Source organism: Tachysurus vachellii, chromosome 14, assembly GCF_030014155.1.
Source record: "Tachysurus vachellii isolate PV-2020 chromosome 14, HZAU_Pvac_v1, whole genome shotgun sequence".
Classification (NCBI taxonomy): Eukaryota; Metazoa; Chordata; class Actinopteri; order Siluriformes; family Bagridae; genus Tachysurus; species Tachysurus vachellii.
The window spans coordinates 15,772,808-15,792,431 of record NC_083473.1 but is presented as its reverse complement, the minus strand read 5'-3'; the positions used below and the strand labels follow the sequence as shown (position 1 = coordinate 15,792,431).

General features: G+C 36.7%; 1 protein-coding gene across 1 annotated transcript in view; it reads right to left on the bottom strand.

Moving 5' to 3' along the window:
- Nucleotides 1–19,624, bottom strand: part of grm8b (glutamate receptor, metabotropic 8b) — a 127,051-nt gene that overhangs the window by 76,133 nt on the left and 31,294 nt on the right. Inside the window, exon 3 of the mRNA XM_060886569.1 lies at nucleotides 15,701–15,917. Within this exon, the coding sequence (XP_060742552.1) occupies nucleotides 15,701–15,917 (217 nt within the window). The remainder of the gene's footprint in view (nucleotides 1–15,700; nucleotides 15,918–19,624) is intronic.

Sequence of the window (19,624 nt, the reverse complement as noted above, 5' to 3'; positions counted from 1 at the left end):
TGTGCTGAACGTAAGTGTAGGAGGGCCTGATTGCTGAGCGAGTCGATTTCAGCTCTGCATACATTATCAAACTATGAGAAACGTGTTGCTTTTTTTCATTACACAAGCCATATTGTCAGTAGATTTGCTTAGAATGGGTGAGCTTTCAGTTTTCCTCCTTATACAGTACATTTCTTCTATTTTGCCCTGGTTCTTACCTCTATCCTTTTGTCTGATGTCAACTAACCAAATGCACGCAGAAGATAAAAGAAAATGAGAGGAATACGAATGTTCTTTGAAGGTAAATATCTCCATGAATCAATCTGAAGAGCTGCCACAACATGAGTTGTACAGGCAGTCATGAGAGTGTAAGATAAGCAATGAAATCTTTCACTACCTGCTTCTTATTGTTTTTATACAACAGAATGCTCTTGTCATGAAATACTCAATCAGGAATTATTGCAGCTGACAGATCCATTTTTAATTCTGCCACAAGAGGCTTCAAACTCCTAACAACTCCAAAAACATAAAGTATGCATCACGATAATAAAAACTTGATAGAAAGCATTTGCTTTGACATACTGTCTCAATTATAGAAGATCACGGCAGCATTTTTTATGCAACTGCAATTTTAGGTGACAAAATCATCGTTGTTTTATTTGGGGTATTCAGCAAAGCATTTAAGAACGTGCCAAAAGGCCTTAAGGCCACACTTCCATTAACAGCCAGAGAAAGGTATAAAGTAATCCATCTTCATATAAAATTTATTTCCAACTACTCTGCGTTCTCACCAACGCAAATTCTTAACAATTTCGCAATACCAAACCATTCCAGTTCAGAGGTTTACAAAGGAACTCATTGTTCTCATTAACAAACAGAGAACAGAATTATAATCTGGGTGTTTGGAGGGGCATTTGGCTGTAACAAAATCTATATAGTATATATTATTTAAGTGACTATATGGTCTACTATGAAAAGCTATAGCCCCCTTATTCCTTAGAAGATATTTCAATCACTCGCCAAACAACACCTTGTAACAAATTGCAGCTTCTCCTTCAGGTGAATTCAGATGAAAAGGTTTACGTTACCTGTGAACGTAATGAGCAGCACTTATGTTTGGCCCAAATGACAAGTTTTATACAATAACAACTGATGTCTGTGAAACTGATATCTTGCAGCATTTCTCATGAACTAGCTTTCCTGTACATGAATGCTACTCTGTTTAAACAGATAACATTATATGTTGCAGGTTTTGTTATGTTTAGTGCCTTTCCCCAAACCCCTGATATAAATAAAGGGATTAAAAGTGCAGAAGGATATCAACAAGGATATCACTGAGCACAGTACAACTTAATTCTCACCTACAGAACTGGATCAATGGAAATAAATGCTTAGGTTTAGTCATGGCAGTTCAGTGGCTCACTCAAAATGCGGCGGAAGAAATTCTTAGAACAAACACCAATCCACAAGGTCCTGTATGAAACATGTCTCTAATGCAGTGAGTCCATACCTCAGTTAGGTTTTTTGGATTCAATGTCTTTTTAAGAAAAAGGAGTTCATGCATGATTATTTAATCATGAGGTTAATTGGTTCAAACTTTAAAATTGGTCCTATTTCAAACTTTTTTTCTGAAAGGGAAAACATTTATTGCATATTGCATATTCTCCCTAGACAAATTAAAGAAATTGCTAAGAAAGAAAATACTTTATACTTTAAAACAAAAATGCTTTATTTGGTACATATGATTTGTCTGATGAATAAATACATTTAAATAACAATTCCTCATTTTTCTGTCTTTTTCAGCTTCCTGTTTTGGAATTGTAATGTATTGCAGTGTAAGCAATATGCACGCAGGTAAACGTGTCATTATTTGACTGGATGTCTCGAATTTCTCTTTGAAATGTGCCATGACTTGAAAACTCTCCTTAAAACACATTCCTCCCTGTGCAAAGTTCCATGAGCCCAATATGCACTTTATTGTGAGCAGCAAAATCAGTAATTACTGTCTCAGTTATACTGAAATGATTGACATTAAGTGGGATGGTACCTCATTATAATCAGTTTACCCACTATTACCCTTTTTACCCTAGGGGTTCCAACATACACATGGTCAGGAGTGTGTGTAACTATATGTACAACCTCATGCATTTCTACGCATTGAAATGTGTGTCTGCACAGATTCCTCACAAAACTACAGTATGTACAGTACAGTTGATAAATAAGACCCTTGAACTCAGCAAAAGGTGATCTTCTCCACAGTCTTACTGTATCCAAGCATGAGGCATTAAAATGTCATATTCCTTAGGGCCAAAATGATTTTTCACACATAAAATAAAATGTAAAGCAGGGCTTCCAAGAAAAAGTGCCTTAACGTCACTTGTGGAAGATTTATGGCCATCATGTAGCTCTAAGCCCCAGTGGCAAGGCATTCTAGTCACTATCGGAAAGGTAGTACAGTTCACATATGCACTGCTTCATGTATTTTTTATGTAAGAAAAAATACCTTCATCAGGAAACATAGCAACTGGCAGATCAGATCAGACTAAGCAAGAGCAAGAGTCACAAACAGGATCAGCAGATGAGGAAAATAATATTCCACACACCGGTTATTACTCCTTCTACACAAAATATTTGTCTTCATGTCAATGATAGAATCCAGACTGTGCAGAGGTCAACAGTGTCTACTATAATCTGGACCTAATTAAAGGCTTGTTTCAGTAAAGCAGTCACTGAGTTCTCTTTATTCATGCTGCAGTGCATCTGCAGTGATATTGCACCTGATAGCGGTAGTGGAAGCTTTCACCACATCTTCCTTTATCGGTGTGAGTTAATCCGTTGTGCAAAACGCAAGTGTAGGAGGGCCTGATTGCTGAGCGAGTCGATTTCAGCTCTGCATACATTATCAAACTATGAGAACCGTGTTGCTTTTTCATCACCGCAGGCATATTGTCAGTAGATCTGCAGAAAAAATTAATGGGCAAAGATTTAAGTATTTCCTTTTAGACATTTTCCTCTTACACTGTCTTTTTTTCACCTCCCTTTTATCTGCTTTTCTCTGATGTTGACTAAAGAATATGAGAGAATTTTTATGGTACAGTACTACATGAAATTGTGGTGGATACAAACAGTTTAAGCTGTGAAGATGAATGTAATGAATATATATTTACAATGTTTAGGGTCTTCAAAGATAGATCTATTTACCTACTGAGAAGTAGAGCAGGTATCTACTGCGGTTGCTTTAGTAGGAGAGATCGATAAATTGGCCATATTTCATGTATAATTAGGAACAAATCAACTGCAAAATCGCAACACACCAGCCCAATTTTAATCATAATCATAACTTAGTGTTTAATATGGAGTACATTTAAAATATAAACACAGATATTATAGTGTAAGATAAACTTTTAGTAACTGTGATTACTCTGAAAACAACTGACAACAATAATTTATACAACCACAATTGTATAGCATAAAAACTTCCACATAAAATCATTATTTGTACGTATAAAGTATATTTACATTTACATTTACATTTACAGCATTTGGCAGACGCCCTTATCCAGAGCGACGTACATAAGTGCTTAAATCTCTAACATTGAATACATTAATGGAACATGAATGGTAATGAATACATTACCACATTAATGGTATATGCTGCTGTATTTATATAGTTTGAGCTCTTGCCAATTTTAAGATCAAAATAACCCCCATTTCAAGAGGGTTGCACTTCCCTTAACAACAAGAGATGTATAAAGTAATCCATCTTCATCTAAAATTTATTTGCAACTACTCTCACCAACAGCGTCTGATGAATTCTTCATGTTATAGCAATTCTAAACCATTCCAACTCAACGGTTTACACGACAAGCCATGGTTCTCAATAATGGTGTACAAAGTGTATTTTTTTTGCATTTTAGTTGGATTTAAATACATAATGGCCTTAATGCATTAAAGCAATTTTCAATGCACTGAATGGCATATAAACAAATCTGCATCTGTCGTACTTCAAAACATATGACTGAGCTTTAGCTTCATAGGCACGACTCCTGCTAACTAGTCCCTTTTACGTACACATGTCAATCATTTACATGAGATTATATGCAAATGACATGCCCCAATTTCTCCTTACACCTGCGCTATTGAGAGCATTCTGATAGGAAACATCACAGCATGATTTAGGAACAGTACTACAGTAAGTAGGATAGGTGACCTCTCCAGCACTATGTTCACTTAACTGCAGTATATCTCCAGCAAGCACTACTGGACCAATGCAAGGAAGATAGTGAAAGACCTCACCCATCCACTTCTGCTCACTGAAGGCAAACACAGAGAGAATAACGAATAATAAGACGGGCTTCTTCCCACAGACCATTCAAGCCTTCAACCAGTTCAACACATAGAACTTGGACTTATCTGGACATGTCTACTCAACGCACTCTGAGGATTTACACATCATACACTGCAATAAAATTGCACACAACTGCACAAGTCTGCACTTTATTCATAATAGTCTAACAGTTCTGACACCAATCTATACTTATATAACATATTTTTAGATTTATTTTCTAATAACCTGTCTATTTCAATACTATTTTATTGTAATTCTATTTGTACTCTATTTTTAATTTATTTCTATTCCATTTTTATGATATAAACAGTTGAAAAAAAAAACATTTCACTACAAGTTGTCCTGTGTTTGGTTATGTATGTGTCAAAATTTGAATTTGAATTTGCATGAAACATGCCATAATGTCAGCACTGTAGCTGTCATGATCGCGGGACAGAACAGACCCAGATGCAGGATGGCGAAATAAACATGGTTTAATAACACAAGAACACTAAACAATACACGGACTAAAGACAGGACAAAACAACAGTAGATTCTGCGCTGCACAAGGCAACGCGGCACAGTTAAATAGACAAAGGAAATGACAATGGGAAACAGGTGTGTAGAAGCGGGAGGAGCAGACAAAGGCAGGGCAGACACGTGACGAGAAACGTAAACACATGCACGTGGCCAAAGTCCAGGCTGAGTCCTGACAGTGGCAGTAAGGTAATAATTGGACTGATTCAGCAGATAGTTAACCAAGATCAGAGGAAAGTAAATCAAGAAAGGGAAATAGATGCATCCCATCTAGCATCTAGGATAGACTGACCAGACTAAAATGCTTACTAAAAGTGAATGAATGAATCAATGAATTAATGAATGAATTAATGAATGGCTGGATGCACGGATGGGTGGATGGACGGATGGATGGATGGAGGGATGGATGGATGGATGGATGGAGGGATGGATGGATAGTTGGAAAAATGGAAGGAAGGATTGGATGGATGAATGGAAGAATGAATGAATGGATGAATGAATGAAACAATGAATCAACTATTAATACAATTTCATCAGAGGTTTCAAATCATGGGCCAATGCATTTTTCAACAGTGCTTTTGCAATCCTTTATTTTTTACTTACAATAATCACATAATTAATTTTTTTTTTCAGGTTTTTATTAATTCCTTATACCTGAAGAGATCAGAATCATTATTCATGAACATTCCACCAAAATAGTTCCCTGCATGCTCAGCTTGGATAATTAATGTTGTTTCATTTTTATTTATTTATTTATTACTTACACTACTCTGCTTTCTATACTTGTTCTAAAAGCAATACTGAATTTGATCATTACACTGCCAATAAAACTGCCACTAAAACCTTGTGCAGGTTATTAAAGTGATATGCAGAAATCTACACAAATCTATACAAACCTGATTAAACTAGTGAATACGGAAACTGTAGAATTTGCATACAATCATTTTATGATCAGGTTTGATAAACGAAAGTGTACGTATTTGCCAAGAATTCGTCACTTCAGAAATATTTTGTCTCTGACAAAAAAAAACATCTAGCTTTGGAGCCTTAGTGCTCTCATCCCGGTGGTCATTTTTGAGATACACAATCTTTACTTGATATGATGTCAGTGTTGCTTTTCTCATTCAAGTGGTTTTCTCTAAGATGACCAGGAGACAACAAAACCTGTCAGTATAATCTAGAGCACATTTACCAATCTGCAGTTAACTCATCAAACTGGCCTTTTATTTATTTTTTTTGTAGTGCCGTTATGCTTTGTTGATCAGAAATGACACGTCATTGTGGAACATGAATCAGTCTGAATGTATTCAAATGCAATTTATCTGCAAATGATGCTATTAGCTCTAGTGTCATTTATTTAAAAAATTAAATAAATAAATAAACCTCCATGCTTTCTTTTAATTAGCATCTAATGCTATATCGCGGTGTCTTCAAGAAGTATTGAAAAAGCTGCTGTTCTTTAGAGAAGGTCTAATCATTTTTGGGAATGTCATGATTGCGATTTTCAGTTCGTTATTTGTACTAGAATCGTTTTAGTACCTAGAAACGTAATAGTTTTGCAACAATGGAGCTCATAGGAATGACACCTCAACAGAACCAGCAGCAGTTTGTACTTTCCTACACAATATACCATTTTTTAAAAGTGACCTATTTTAGTGACGCTAGCTGGAATCAAGAATAAGAAAATGAGAAGCTTGTGTTTTTTTGGAAGACAAGCTGTTCTTCATCCTGAGTAGTCATGCGTGAATACTGACAGCCTTTTCTTCTTCTTTTAAGGTGGTTGTGCATTAAGGCAGCATAATGTATGATGTACATATATGATCTGTTTTAAATTGTCTTCCCAGCAGCCTAGAAAGCCCGAGAACTAAAATGTATGGCTCATTACTATCAGTAGCGGTGTAGATTAGATTAGAAAACGTATTCCATCAGCTTCGGAGTTAAAACACGAACAACAACAAAACTACGTGATCACATTAGAAAAGATATCCTTAATTAAAATTCGGAAAATAAAACTAATAACAAACCATTTTTAACCACAAATTGTAAGGTAGCCCAGTAATGTCAGTATTATTATTAAATTAACTGATTTTCTATTCAAAGATTATTAAAGCCAATACTGTATTGTACTGTATTGTATCGTAAATACTGTAAATACTGTAACTGTATAACCGTGTTAATCTGAGATGAATATAGATAAACACACTGTGCTTCCATTGAACGAATGCTATTCTTGCAGCTGCTGATATTATGTTTTACCGATTCACGTCGACAAGGGAATAGAGCTGATATACAACCGATATAAAAAAAAACCACTACAATAAAACTGCTCTAGAGCCTTATTCTAACAGGAACTGTTCAGGCAAACTGTTTAATACTTAATACTTGAAAATGCCAAGGGTGCAAATCTGTGCAATGCACCCAGAATTTGTTCAATATCATCTGCAAAGCTCCTCCATACAGTATATATGCATAGGAGTATGTGTAAAGGCAACAAAAATCAACCAATCAGCAAGCTCGAGTGATTGTCAAAGCAGCTCTGGAAATGTTTAATGATTTATATATCTGAATCTTTTTTAGAAATGGTGATTCTGAAAGTAACCAGGCATACACTTTCCAAAGTCAGTTATTGAAATTGTTGTCAGAGCATGTCACACTTTGAGAACTCTTTCTACCATATAACAAAGACTGACACTGAAAGGCTCATTTCAAGGTTTTTTTTTTTCTAAAGCTTTTTTTCTCCAGCAAAATCTGTGACAACTCTTACCTTGGCCGTCTAAAGCATAGATAATGGAGAAACATTTCAAATGTGTGTATGATCAGTGAGTCAGTGAGTCTTTGTGTCATACACTGTGCAAGAACACACAACCTGTAGTCTCCGCTGAAGCAGAAGTCAAAGCCCTTTAGTCCTTTTGATATAAAACTAGCCTTTTTTAACATACAGTACTTAAAACAATTTGTTACCATTGGACCCAGGTTAAGCAAATGATTCTGCATGGTAACTAAAGTAACTCTACATTAAAAATGATGTTTGATTTTGCTGATGCAATGTGATACTTTATGTAAAGGACCCATGCTCTACTTATTACTCTTGTTTGAAAAGAGGTTAAAAAGTTTCTATATTCCTGTAGGCTACAGCGAGAGTTGAGTGGGGGACAGTTAAGCCTATTAATAGCCACCGGTATTGTAAACGGACAGGTGAAATCTTGTCTAGCTCACTGGATGCTAAAGACAAATGGCCCTTGAGGTATGTGCTACAGTAGCACAGAGAGTGCCGTAGCGTTGCAGTATATGATTGCCATTTTACTTTCTTCCTTTATGCTTGAAGTGTAATGCAGTGACACTTACCAGGCTCATTGGTTTAATGGACCTCTGTCTGGCCCATTAAGACATTGTTCAAAGTGGATGGACCCTTAAAACTCCTTGTAACACAATGAAACAAACCTCATATACATGACAATTTTGTGCTTTCCTGCACTAAGGCATTTATGACTCTGCAAGGAGATAGGTGAGAGGAGTGAGCTAAGTCCTTGTACATCTTCCCTTTCTTTCCACATTATCATTTTTTCTTTTTTTTCTTTTTTTTTTTCTCTACAATTTTATGTTCTCATCTCTTTTTTTTATCTTCACCCTCCTTAGAGTTGGATTTCTCTATTTAATTGTGCTCGATCTGTGGAAAGGCTAACATTGTTCTGTATGCTTATGCTAACAAGACCATCAGAACTGCAACCCTGCAATATCTGGCTTGTGAGGATATGAGAAGAAAATGGGATAAAGAGGAAATTAAATTGTACATCAGTGTGTCTAAAGCAGAGAAGAAAGGTGGAAGAAATGGACCATTATAACCTCAACAACTGCAGCATTAACCAAATGAAACCAAATTAGTATAAGAAAATATTTTGACATCACCTACCATTAATATTATTATTATTATTAGTAGTAGTAGTAGTAGTATTGTTGTTGTTGTTGTATAATGCATTATTGAGGGTGTTTTGAAACAGTGACCTTTTTTTACCAGGAAAATTGCACCGAGTCAAACTGCAATAAATAGTTTCAGGAATGGTTTGAGGAAAATGACAATCCAGTGTTGACTTGGCCTCCAAATTCCCCAGATCACAATCTGATCTAGCTTCTTTGGGATGTATTGGACAAACAAGTCCAATCCACGAAGGCCAAACCTCACAACTTACAGGACTTAAAGGATCTGCTGCTAACATTTTAGTGCCAGACATAGCAGAAACCCTACAGGTCTTGTGGAGGTCTTCAGAATACCTTGCTGCTATTTTGGTGGCACAAGGAGGATCTACTGTAGGTTGTAGAAGGTTGTAATGTTATGGCTGCTGTAAATAAATGCTATCTATGTAAATCTATTCATATACTTAATGGTTTTAAAGTGCAAAGGTTTGATTAACCATCAAGAAAGGTCAAGAAATTCAACATTTATTTCACCAAAAATTTCACACTTAAATCATTTATGTTCACAGTTTATCTTTATTAAGCCTTTGTACACTATCAGCTTGTAGATTCTCTTTTACAGTTAAATGTAAGACATACAGTAAGTCCAAGTAATAGCATTAGGCCCGGATAAAGCAGTACAATATTAATCTGGATTTAAAGAGAACTTTAGAGCTACAGAGTGTTCCTAATGTTCTCTGGAACACATCTCTCACCAGCTGAGCTGTGAGTGATCCTTAGGATTTACAGCCGGCCAGCCTCAGCTGAGCGAAGTGCTCCGGATGGGAAACACTGCTTCAGCATAGTACTGTGGACCTAATTAGAATTCATGAGAGTTGCTTTTTGAGAATCTTTTGGTTTTCAGAAAGAATTATACTCTATTTTGAGTAACCCTTTTCAGGAATTCAGGAACCTTCCAGGTCCATTTCCAACAAAGAATTCAGGCCATAGCTCCAGGACATATTTTACGATTTTTTTGGATCCGAAGAGGAGCAGAATCTCAAATCATATAACACTGTACTATTCTAGAGGATGTTGCTTGTACATACTGTAAAATGTCTTCTCAATTAAAACTTTAATGAATTGTTGATTGGACATAATGGAAATAAATTTTAAAGAATTTTGAACACACACTTATTTATGATTATGAAATATCTTTTTTTTTTTTGGGTGATATGTATGTGCACATACATCCATTCATTTCCTGAGCCGTTTATCATCTGCAGGGTCACAGGGAGCCCGGTGCCTATCCCAGGGGACTCGGGACTCAAACTTTCAACTCCAGAGGTCACAGGCAAACACACTAACCTCTAACCACTAAGCCACACACACAGGGCCAAAACAAGGTCAATTAATTTAAGCCAACTAGGAACTGCAGGTACTCTAGGAACTGCAGGAACCTCTTCTTTTTGTATATTTCCTCTTTTTTTATACAAATACAGTAAATTATTACACAAGCTTTTAAAAATTTATACAGAACATAATACTATCTACTATTCTATTCTATTCTATTCTATTAATACATGTGTGTAAAGCGTCTTTAAAGACATTTTAAATAAATGTCATACAACTACTTCCAGAAAAATCTCAATCCTGAAGATATTTGTAAATTAAACTTTAATTGTACTCTTTAACTGAAATGTTAAAATGTTTAATATTTTGAGATGTTCAGAAGTAAATTATATTCCATTTTTGTACAGCTACAATAAACTTTTAGTCATTTTCTATTTATTTCTTTATGCTATTTAGTTTTTAGTTTTGGCCCTACATCTTCCTAAGACACTTTTCTCCAGTCAGTATGTGCTATTAGTGAAATTCAAGGCAGTATGTATGAATATATACTAGCACTATATTTCAAAACATTTACTATAAAGAAATCGCCGTCTGTCTCTTTCTGTAACGGCAGGAGTTGCGGATTGCATGTTGTTTTTTGGATGTACAATAGACATATAGGTAGAATTTGATACTGAGCTATGCATGACACTTTAAAGCATAAATCTACATTTCCGTAAAACTGACAGAGTGATACTGTTTACATCCCAACCACCTCTGTGTGTTTAAGCAAGACAGCTTTTTTTTTTCTTTTTTTTTTTTTTATAAATTGCCTTTTTTTTTTAGAGCTTTCAAGCGGTTCATCTAATTTAGCACATGGGAGGGGATGCTACAGAAACTATTTGACTGGGAGTCAATCTCTACATGGAGAGAAAAGACAAGGTGCAGGCAACTAGATAAAAATACTTCAAAGGTAAAATAGGATGATGAAGAAGGTCTGAAATATTTCACCTAATAGGATTACTCTGCTCCAAAAATGATTGTTTGCAGACGTCCCTCCTACACAGTAGTTAGCCGTTCTGCAAATTCAGAAAGAATGAAGGTTCAATTGAGGTGGTTCTGTGGCTGAGCTCCAAGACTGAGCTTCATCTTTCTTTAACATTATGCAAATGCATTTTTAATCCATGACAGCTTATACCAGCCAATGAGGTCAGTGCCTTTGCATCTAAGGGTATGATTTCCACTCTACCAGTAGCTCTTCTATATGATTCTCCACAGAATATTCCATTACTGCCTCCCCTGAACGGCACGTAATTTCTTTCTGGCAGTTAAGTGCTCATTAAGTCTCATCAACGTGAAGGGGGGGGGACTGTTCAGGGTGGTGGATTCGAGACGCTTCCATTTCTGTGGGGAATTTGAATGACACACACTATTCTCTGTTACCTGCGGTGATATTGCAGGTATGGCTAATTGATTCTGAGTTAGACATTTTACAAAAACCACATGAGCAACGCAGGAGAGGGATTTCCTGCTATGAGATTCTGGGCTATCCTGTAAGAGACACATATGAATAGTAAATAGAACCACAGAACCATGAAGAGCACAATGGGGGGAAAATCAGTTTAACATTTACTTCTAAGTAATAGTTAAAAAAAATGGGTACAAATGGTTTAAGCTAATAGGCATAGCAATCGTAGGAATTAGAGCAGATAAGCTATTTGAAAGTAATTTAGAGAGGTGCTACTGTCATACAAATGTGAAATACTGTACCAGCATCATGCCATGATCAAGAGACCAAACACTATCTTTACTGAAGTCTTGTTTTTTTATCTGTTCCAATGACTAATATGTCCCTGACCTCTACTGCTAAATAGAAGAATACGTGTTATTCAAAATGTCTCCAAATGGCCAAATGTTACCTGTCAGTTATTTGGATGGTACTGTAGTTAACCTCATAATCTTATACATTCATTTAAGCCTCAATTACAGTCTGTCTGGATGGCATTTCATTATATCAAAGTTGTATAAGGCTAAATACAAATACAGTTTCATACAATTTCTCAGTTTTTCCATTATACAGTACAGCAGGAAGCTGATTTGATTTTAAATTAAGAATATTATTCCAAAATGCACATTTCTGTTTACAGCCAGTTTAAACATAATGCAGACATTATGGCGTCAGATTATCCACTGGTGTTCAACCTTACAACTGGTTGTGCTCGCAAACAACTTTAGTGACTAAGTAATCTTTTGGTCAATATTTATGCTGCATTTGCTCATTTTGCCATTTTGAACAGGTCAAACTAATTAGCAAAGCTTCAGAAAGCACTTTCACAATGACAGTTAGTTCAGGCAGGTTCCAATTAATGAACTGAGCTTTATAGGCAACTAGTACTAGTATTTGTATTAGTAATAGTATTAGTACTAGTTATTTGCCTCCTAATTGCAGAATTGCAACTTAAACCTTTTCTCTTGGACTGTACATGTAGAATTTAAAAGTCTGAACCATTTCAAAAAACTGAAGTTGCTAAAGGTTAAAGCAACCGAAAAAAGGAGAAACATAAACTATTGGTCCTGTTTAAGGTCACAGTCTTATCACCAGCCATTCAATAGACTTTCTACATTCCAGCCAAAAGATGGGTGTCCTGGCAAGTAACACTCAAACTAATAAAAATGGTGCAGTTTCTTCATGCATATAACAAGATAAATCACGCACATGTCACATCTCAGAATGATGCATTGCACTTTTTAATGCAGACCCATTTTCGGACGCATGCCTGAAGTTGCCAAATCTGCATACGTCCAAATCTGTGTGGGACTAGTTGACTTGTTCACTAGCCTGCAAAATCACAACAGTCTAGAAAACCTATTTCAAACATCAAGTAAAATAGACACCCGTGACATGAATCACACACTCAGTCAGGGGAACTGCTTCCCGGATGAAAGAAGTCGCATGTGTTAATATCCTTCCTTACTTTAATAACAACAACAATCTTGTCAGAGAACCTGCTGTTCCAAATTATATTGACTAACATATCCCATTGTTTCATCATACTCTTTAAACAAGTAAACAAGTACAGAAATATTTCTGTCAATTATAGTTGTCGTCCTGGTATGTTGGAAAGTCCCTGTTGTATTCTGCGTGGACTTGAAGCATGGGAAGTGGTAGCATAGTGGTTAAGATGAAAGGTGGTTACTGACTGAAAGGTTGAGTTCAAATCCTACCACTGCCAAGCTGCTACTGCAGGGCCCTTGAGCAACTCCATCAACTGCTCAGCTGTTTAAAAGAGATAAATGTAATTCACTCAGGATATAGGTATCTGCCAAATGCTGTAAATGGAAAGAAGCACAAAGGCAAACTAACTCGATTAATGAAGCTAAGCTACAATCGTCCATGTGAAACCATTGTACAGTACAGGAGGTTTTTTAAAAAGGAGTGTAATAAAATATATAGAGTTGGGAAGCCTACCTCCTGAGTATTGAGATCAATAAAGCAATCTAAAATTCACTTGATTACTTGTGTTTGATTTCTGCTTAAATGTCATATATTACAGTATAAAGGGTATGTGAAGCTTTAAGTATTTTGTGTCCTTATGTTCGGTAACTGCTTCAGCTACCAGTTTCACAGCTTATCGGGACAAGGGCATTAACACCACTCCTGCCATATTTGCCCTCACCCCATGGCCATGACAATGTAGCCTAGGCCTTTCAATTTACTACTGTATATCAGTTAAGAGTTCTGTTATATTACAGTATAAAATATATTTGAAGCTCGACCAAATGAAGGACACTTGGATTTTGCAAGTGGGTCATTTCCTTTTACAAACAATTTATTCTATGTTTACATGGAATATATTTATGGTAAACCTGAAAGCCAATTCATATTGGTCAAATTTGTATAGAATCCAGAGCTTTAGACACATTTCACACTCATTCATCACAGGGGCAATTTTAGTTTACTCAGTCCTCCAGCATGTGGGAAAGAGGTGGGAGGAAACCGGAGAGCCCAGAGGAAACTAATGCAGACACTGAGAGAAGATTAGAAATTTCACACAGGCAGTAACCCAAGCTTAGGATTTAACTGCTGACCCTGGAGCTGTGAGGCAACAATGTTACCTGCTTTGCTGCCTTGGAGATTTGCTGTGCAGAGTGTCGCATTAAAAAAAGCCATTGCATGACATTGACAGTGCTCCTAAAAAAGTCTGCAACAATCAGTGCTTATTTAAAAATAATAATAATAAAAGTATAGTATCTTTTTATAGTTAGTTTCATCATCAGAAGCAGTACTCTTGAAGTGAAAGCCCAGTCTCTAACTAAGAACAAAGCTATTTTTGAGCAAAGCATGAAATCTCTTGCATGGAGCATGTCACATTATCCTTTGATGTACCTTTGATGAACGCTGCAGATTTCACCAAAACAGATTTCAACACCTACACTAGATATACACACACACACACACGAACACACTTAATGAGCCTGGAGGTACAGTGAAAACTGTTAATCGCTCACATGGATGTCTCAGCTTATGAATTTTAATTCCATAATTACAGCTTAATTAATGCACAAGCCTTGTGTCTACAAGAGTGCAAGTATGGTAAACTGCAATAATAAATCAATCACACAGCACAATGTGAGCATAATTTCATTACGATGACCTCTCTTGGCAAACAGTTGTGTATTCACAGGGGATTGGTTGGCAAGTCCATTTTCAAATCTGTCCCCATAATTATGTTAACATGCATCATTAAGGTTCTGTCTTATTTCCTTAATAGATTACAGTACTGTACAAATGTGACAGACCCTGGATACAGTGATATCCCTGATAGTACTGATAATGCTTTCAATAAAGTAGTTCAAACTTAAGAAAGGAATAAAGAGGAGTTTTAAATAGAGCAAGATATAAAACTAAATAGTTCACCCATTAAACCTCAAAGATCATTTGGCTTTACATTTCTCCTTCAGATTTAGTTACAGAACATGTAGTTACTAAACACTTAGTAAAACTATCAAATAATCTGAGAATTAATAAACTTTTTTTATTATTATTATTAGTACCATCCTTACAACTGTAGAAATGTCATCTTTACTTTTCTCTTGTTGGTAAAACTTCGAAATTATACAGGCACTATTGCAGTTGAGCTAAGTTTGCATTTAATTTATGAGGCAGTAGGTTTTCATCTAACTTTAAATTGGTTCCTGGGAATGCACACTGAAAGAAGCTGCAGCTTTTCAGACATGCTCTTAAAGAAGGGTCTATGCATCACTCTAAAGTGTATGACCTGACTTAAAGGTTTCCTCTTGAAACAGCAAATCACCTCTTGGCATTTATTCAGTTTATTCAATTCCGTGTGTCAACCCTGTCCTCTGTCCAGCAACCACAGTCAGTGTTGCCCATCATTAGATTTAAACCCAAACTACACCTTTCATTTGCTTCGAGGGCATAGACGATAAAAGAAATTCACCCACTTGAAGCAAATGAAGCCTAATTATCCTTGTCTAATGAAACCCCATTAGCTCAATGTGACATGATGTTACAGGCAGTCTGTAGCTGCTAATTTGACACCATGACATATAGCAAAGACATCCTGAACTTGTATAAACATATATAAGATATTCAGTAACTACTTTACTTACCAGTTTCACGGCTTATCTGGACAAAGGCCTCTACACCGCTCTCGCCATAGTTGCCCTCTGAGGCCAGCGTGGAGACGTAGTTCCAGCCCATTGCCAAGACAATGTCCAGCATAGCCTGGGCCTGATACGAGTCAGGTGGCACTACACGAGAGAAGAAGTCATAGCGGCTGTTATCGCTCAGCTCTGGGGCAGTTGATGCATAGCTGATCTGAGGAATCTGTGAAGAAGTAAGACAGGCTTGTTAGAACTCTTTGTAATGTTCTAGGAAATGTAGCATTAGTGTTCCACTGCCAAGAACATAATGAGGTTTTACTAGGCCAAATTGAGAGATCTCTATCAAGTACCAACTTCAACTGAGCTACTGCTGCATTAAGAAACTGATGCTTGATGTCTTGTAGATAAAAATCAATGCTAATACAAAAATGCTCATTGGGTGGATGTTTGTGGACGTTCAAACCTGAATACATCAGATAAGTATAACACAGCAACATCATGTAAGCGAGAAGAGAGATGTAGGAGGTGGGGGACTCTGGTGAGTAGTGAGGCAGGGTGGATAATGGCTCTTTGGAGGCAATTGACGGTCTGATTGATTTCTCCTCAGCCAAAAGGCCAGGCTGTCGGCCAGAGCCCCAGAGGCTGAGCTCATCGGCATTCGGTGCGAGAGAGAGAGACGTTGAGAGAGCCTGCCAGCAATACAAATGACACTCGCTGCTCTTCGTGCAGGTATAGCAGTTCTCTCGCAGCCTCGGCTATAAATTTCAAGCCTTTGAATATAAATGCCAGAGATCAGCGTGTGAACTCTCAACCGTGTGTATAGATCTGTGTGTGAATTTGATGGTAGAATGGAAGGTCCTGGCATGTTCAGTTGAGAATGTTGAGTTATCTTGAAGATGTTGCAAATATGATGTGCCAAGAGTAGACTTGACATACACAGACCTTTTATTCAAATAAAAGTCAATGGGATGAGTCATTGAACAGGTGGCGAAAAATCGTGTACATTTATTGCAGCCTGAATAGTAAATGGTTTGGTTCGATGGAAATTACAGATGCTTCTTTCCATGCAATGAAACATTCATTTGGATAGGTAGAAAAGAACCTGTACTTACTGACAGTGCCTGTCAAACACCCTGTCAGGCTTCATAAATTATTTCTTATCTAAAAGAGGATGTCTAAACTTGAGTAAGTGGTCAGTGAAATCTCAATTTGCATTACTTTGCTACATCTCAAGGACATTATAATATTTAGAGTCAAGAATAACTGTGGTACATAAACTCTACAAGCAAGTAATTTGCCTTTAATTTGCCAACAGCACTAAACATACCGTGTATGGCTCACTTATACAATACAGACTAATCACAATATATCATGAAGGGCTAATTACAGCAGCACATAATATGTTGTGAAAAATTGTTAGCATCTGTGCAGATAAGAAAACCACTTAGTTTTGCTACTGCAGGATTGCATTGAATACAGGTGATAAATCATTACAGCAGTAATTTTGTTCTGCTACTGTGGCCATCCAGACGCTTTCATTCAGAGTGGTAGACAGAGGCTAGGGACACTGGGAATGGTAGAAAAGATCCTTGATGTTCAGAGGACAAATTTTCCCATTTCTATAACTTTCAGTACAGTGCGAAGCTCAAGTCATGCGGTACAGATGACCTATTAAACTTTTATATATTTCCAAAACTTTATAGCCATCCCAGCAAGTTTGATTCGGTTTGAAACACTAAGCTGCTTGAACTGTAAAGCATGTCCTCTCTGTTTAAGCCTTTGTTTAACTACTGTTACCATATCTCTTTGTTTTAACTCAAATGCTCAAAGTTCTTTGTTTTTGTCCCCATAATGGAGCTGTCAGATGTAGAAAAGCAATTCAATACTGATAGATTACATTACGACAGTACTAATTAACCTCCCAAGTGAACTTTATTTAAAGTTATTTAAAAGACTCCAAGCAGCATGCACACAAACTGCTTTGCATAGAGGGATGCTTAGCCTCTTTTATTTTTTTCATTATACCCCACTCACCAACTGCCAGCATCCCTACAAAAAAAATTATGATATGGAAAAAGTACGATATGGAAAAGTAAAAAAAATGAAATAAATAAATAAATAAATAAATAAACAGCATTCAAACTTATATTGACCAAACTATCACAAAAATCTAAATAAAATAATCTGTAATATCATTAAAGCTTTATAAATATTTTATAAAGGAGAGAGTAATATAAATGCTTTCTGGAAACAGAGGAGCAGAACACAATATGTGCACAAATCTCTGCCACTATGTCGCAAGAATTTGGATATAATATATTATTGTACTTTTTTGAAGCATGTAATTAAATAAATCAACTATAAATGTAGACATAGGAGTACTGTCTTTTATGCAGCATCAGCAATTTTGACCCTGTCCTAAGAGATTTATTCCTGTATTCCTGCTTTGGTCAACCTTAATCTCATCTGTATGATCATTAATCTCTGTGTATAAATAGTCCTGTTTCTAGCATTGCCTGTGGGTCCAGTATTTACTAGTAGGTTCCCAGTGGTCCCAGTGTACCAGTGATCCCAGTTTCTCATTTTCAAGTCTGATCATGTTTTGTCTTCTTCCTTGTTGTTCTGTTTTTTGTTTGTTTGTTGTTTTTTATAGTTATGTCACCCTAACTATGTTCTGAGCCCATCCTGTGCTCTAATAAGCATATGTTTGTGTCCAACCATCTTTGTCTTCTAGTTGTTGCAACTATTTCCTTGGAGATCTTTTTCTTCCACAGCCATATATTCAGTGTCCAACACTCAGCACTGGCTTGGAGAAGGTGTAGAAAAAGCAAGTTAGATGTGTCTTCAACAGACATGGGCTAAAGTGTGAAAAAAGCAAATGAGGCATTTCTTTTCTAACAAAGGCCTCGTTCTCTCAATGAAAAACCCTGAACGTGATGAATCATTTGGCTCATTTCAAACTTTCATAATTAATCATGACGGATATGGAGCCTTTGCCACCGCAATGAATTGCCTATTGCTCTGATTTCTCAACAGTTTTGTAAGAAACTCTCATTCAGCCTGATACTGCACTCCTCAAACACGCTGAATGTGTGAACTGCCGCTGGTGTGCCATTTTCAACTTCACACCTCCATTTGAAAGCATGTGCACTCCGGAGGATACTGTCTGAGCTGAAGTGTGGGACCATGCATTTGGTGCTATCTGTGTCTCTCACCTTCAATTCATATGGGAAACTTTGCACCTGCATTAGGCGTCTAAGATAATTTTAGATGTTTTGCCGGTGTCTTGGGGAAAATAAAGTGACGTACATTCTGATGTAAGTGGCATTTGCAGATGAAGCTAGAATATCTCCTAACATCCTGTTTGAGGGGATAACACTGCATTTCATGACAAATGCGATTCATGCTGATCTTGAAGACTGAGCAGATCCATTTACTGACACAATCAGACCTCATAGAACATAAACCCAACAGCTAAAATCAGTAATGTTAGACAGAGCACCTAGTCCTTGTCCTTCATTGGGAGGACTAGCTCATTATGGTTAGCAGTTACCACCAAACCAGAAACATTCCATGGAGGTTTAAACTAATTATAAAATGTTTTCTCTTCACACATTTAGACTAAATAATACTGCAATCAAATGCAGTAATGCCAAGGTTTTTGCTTGGTCTCTATTTTTTACTGATGTCCACTTTTTCTTGTTCATTATTTCTTAGTGGAGAGCCCCTTTAGCATCTATACTGCGGTACGACTCACCAAGGCATCAGACAGATAGAAGGTTTAAAGTGCTATATAGCCCACTCTTATGTGGTCATCAGACGAGTGTTTCCCTGGTACTGACAGAAAAACTCTTAGCCCACGTGTCTCATTCTCCCACCCCACTAAACTCAGGCCTTTCAGTAGAAGTTTCACATTTGAAGTTCTTCTAA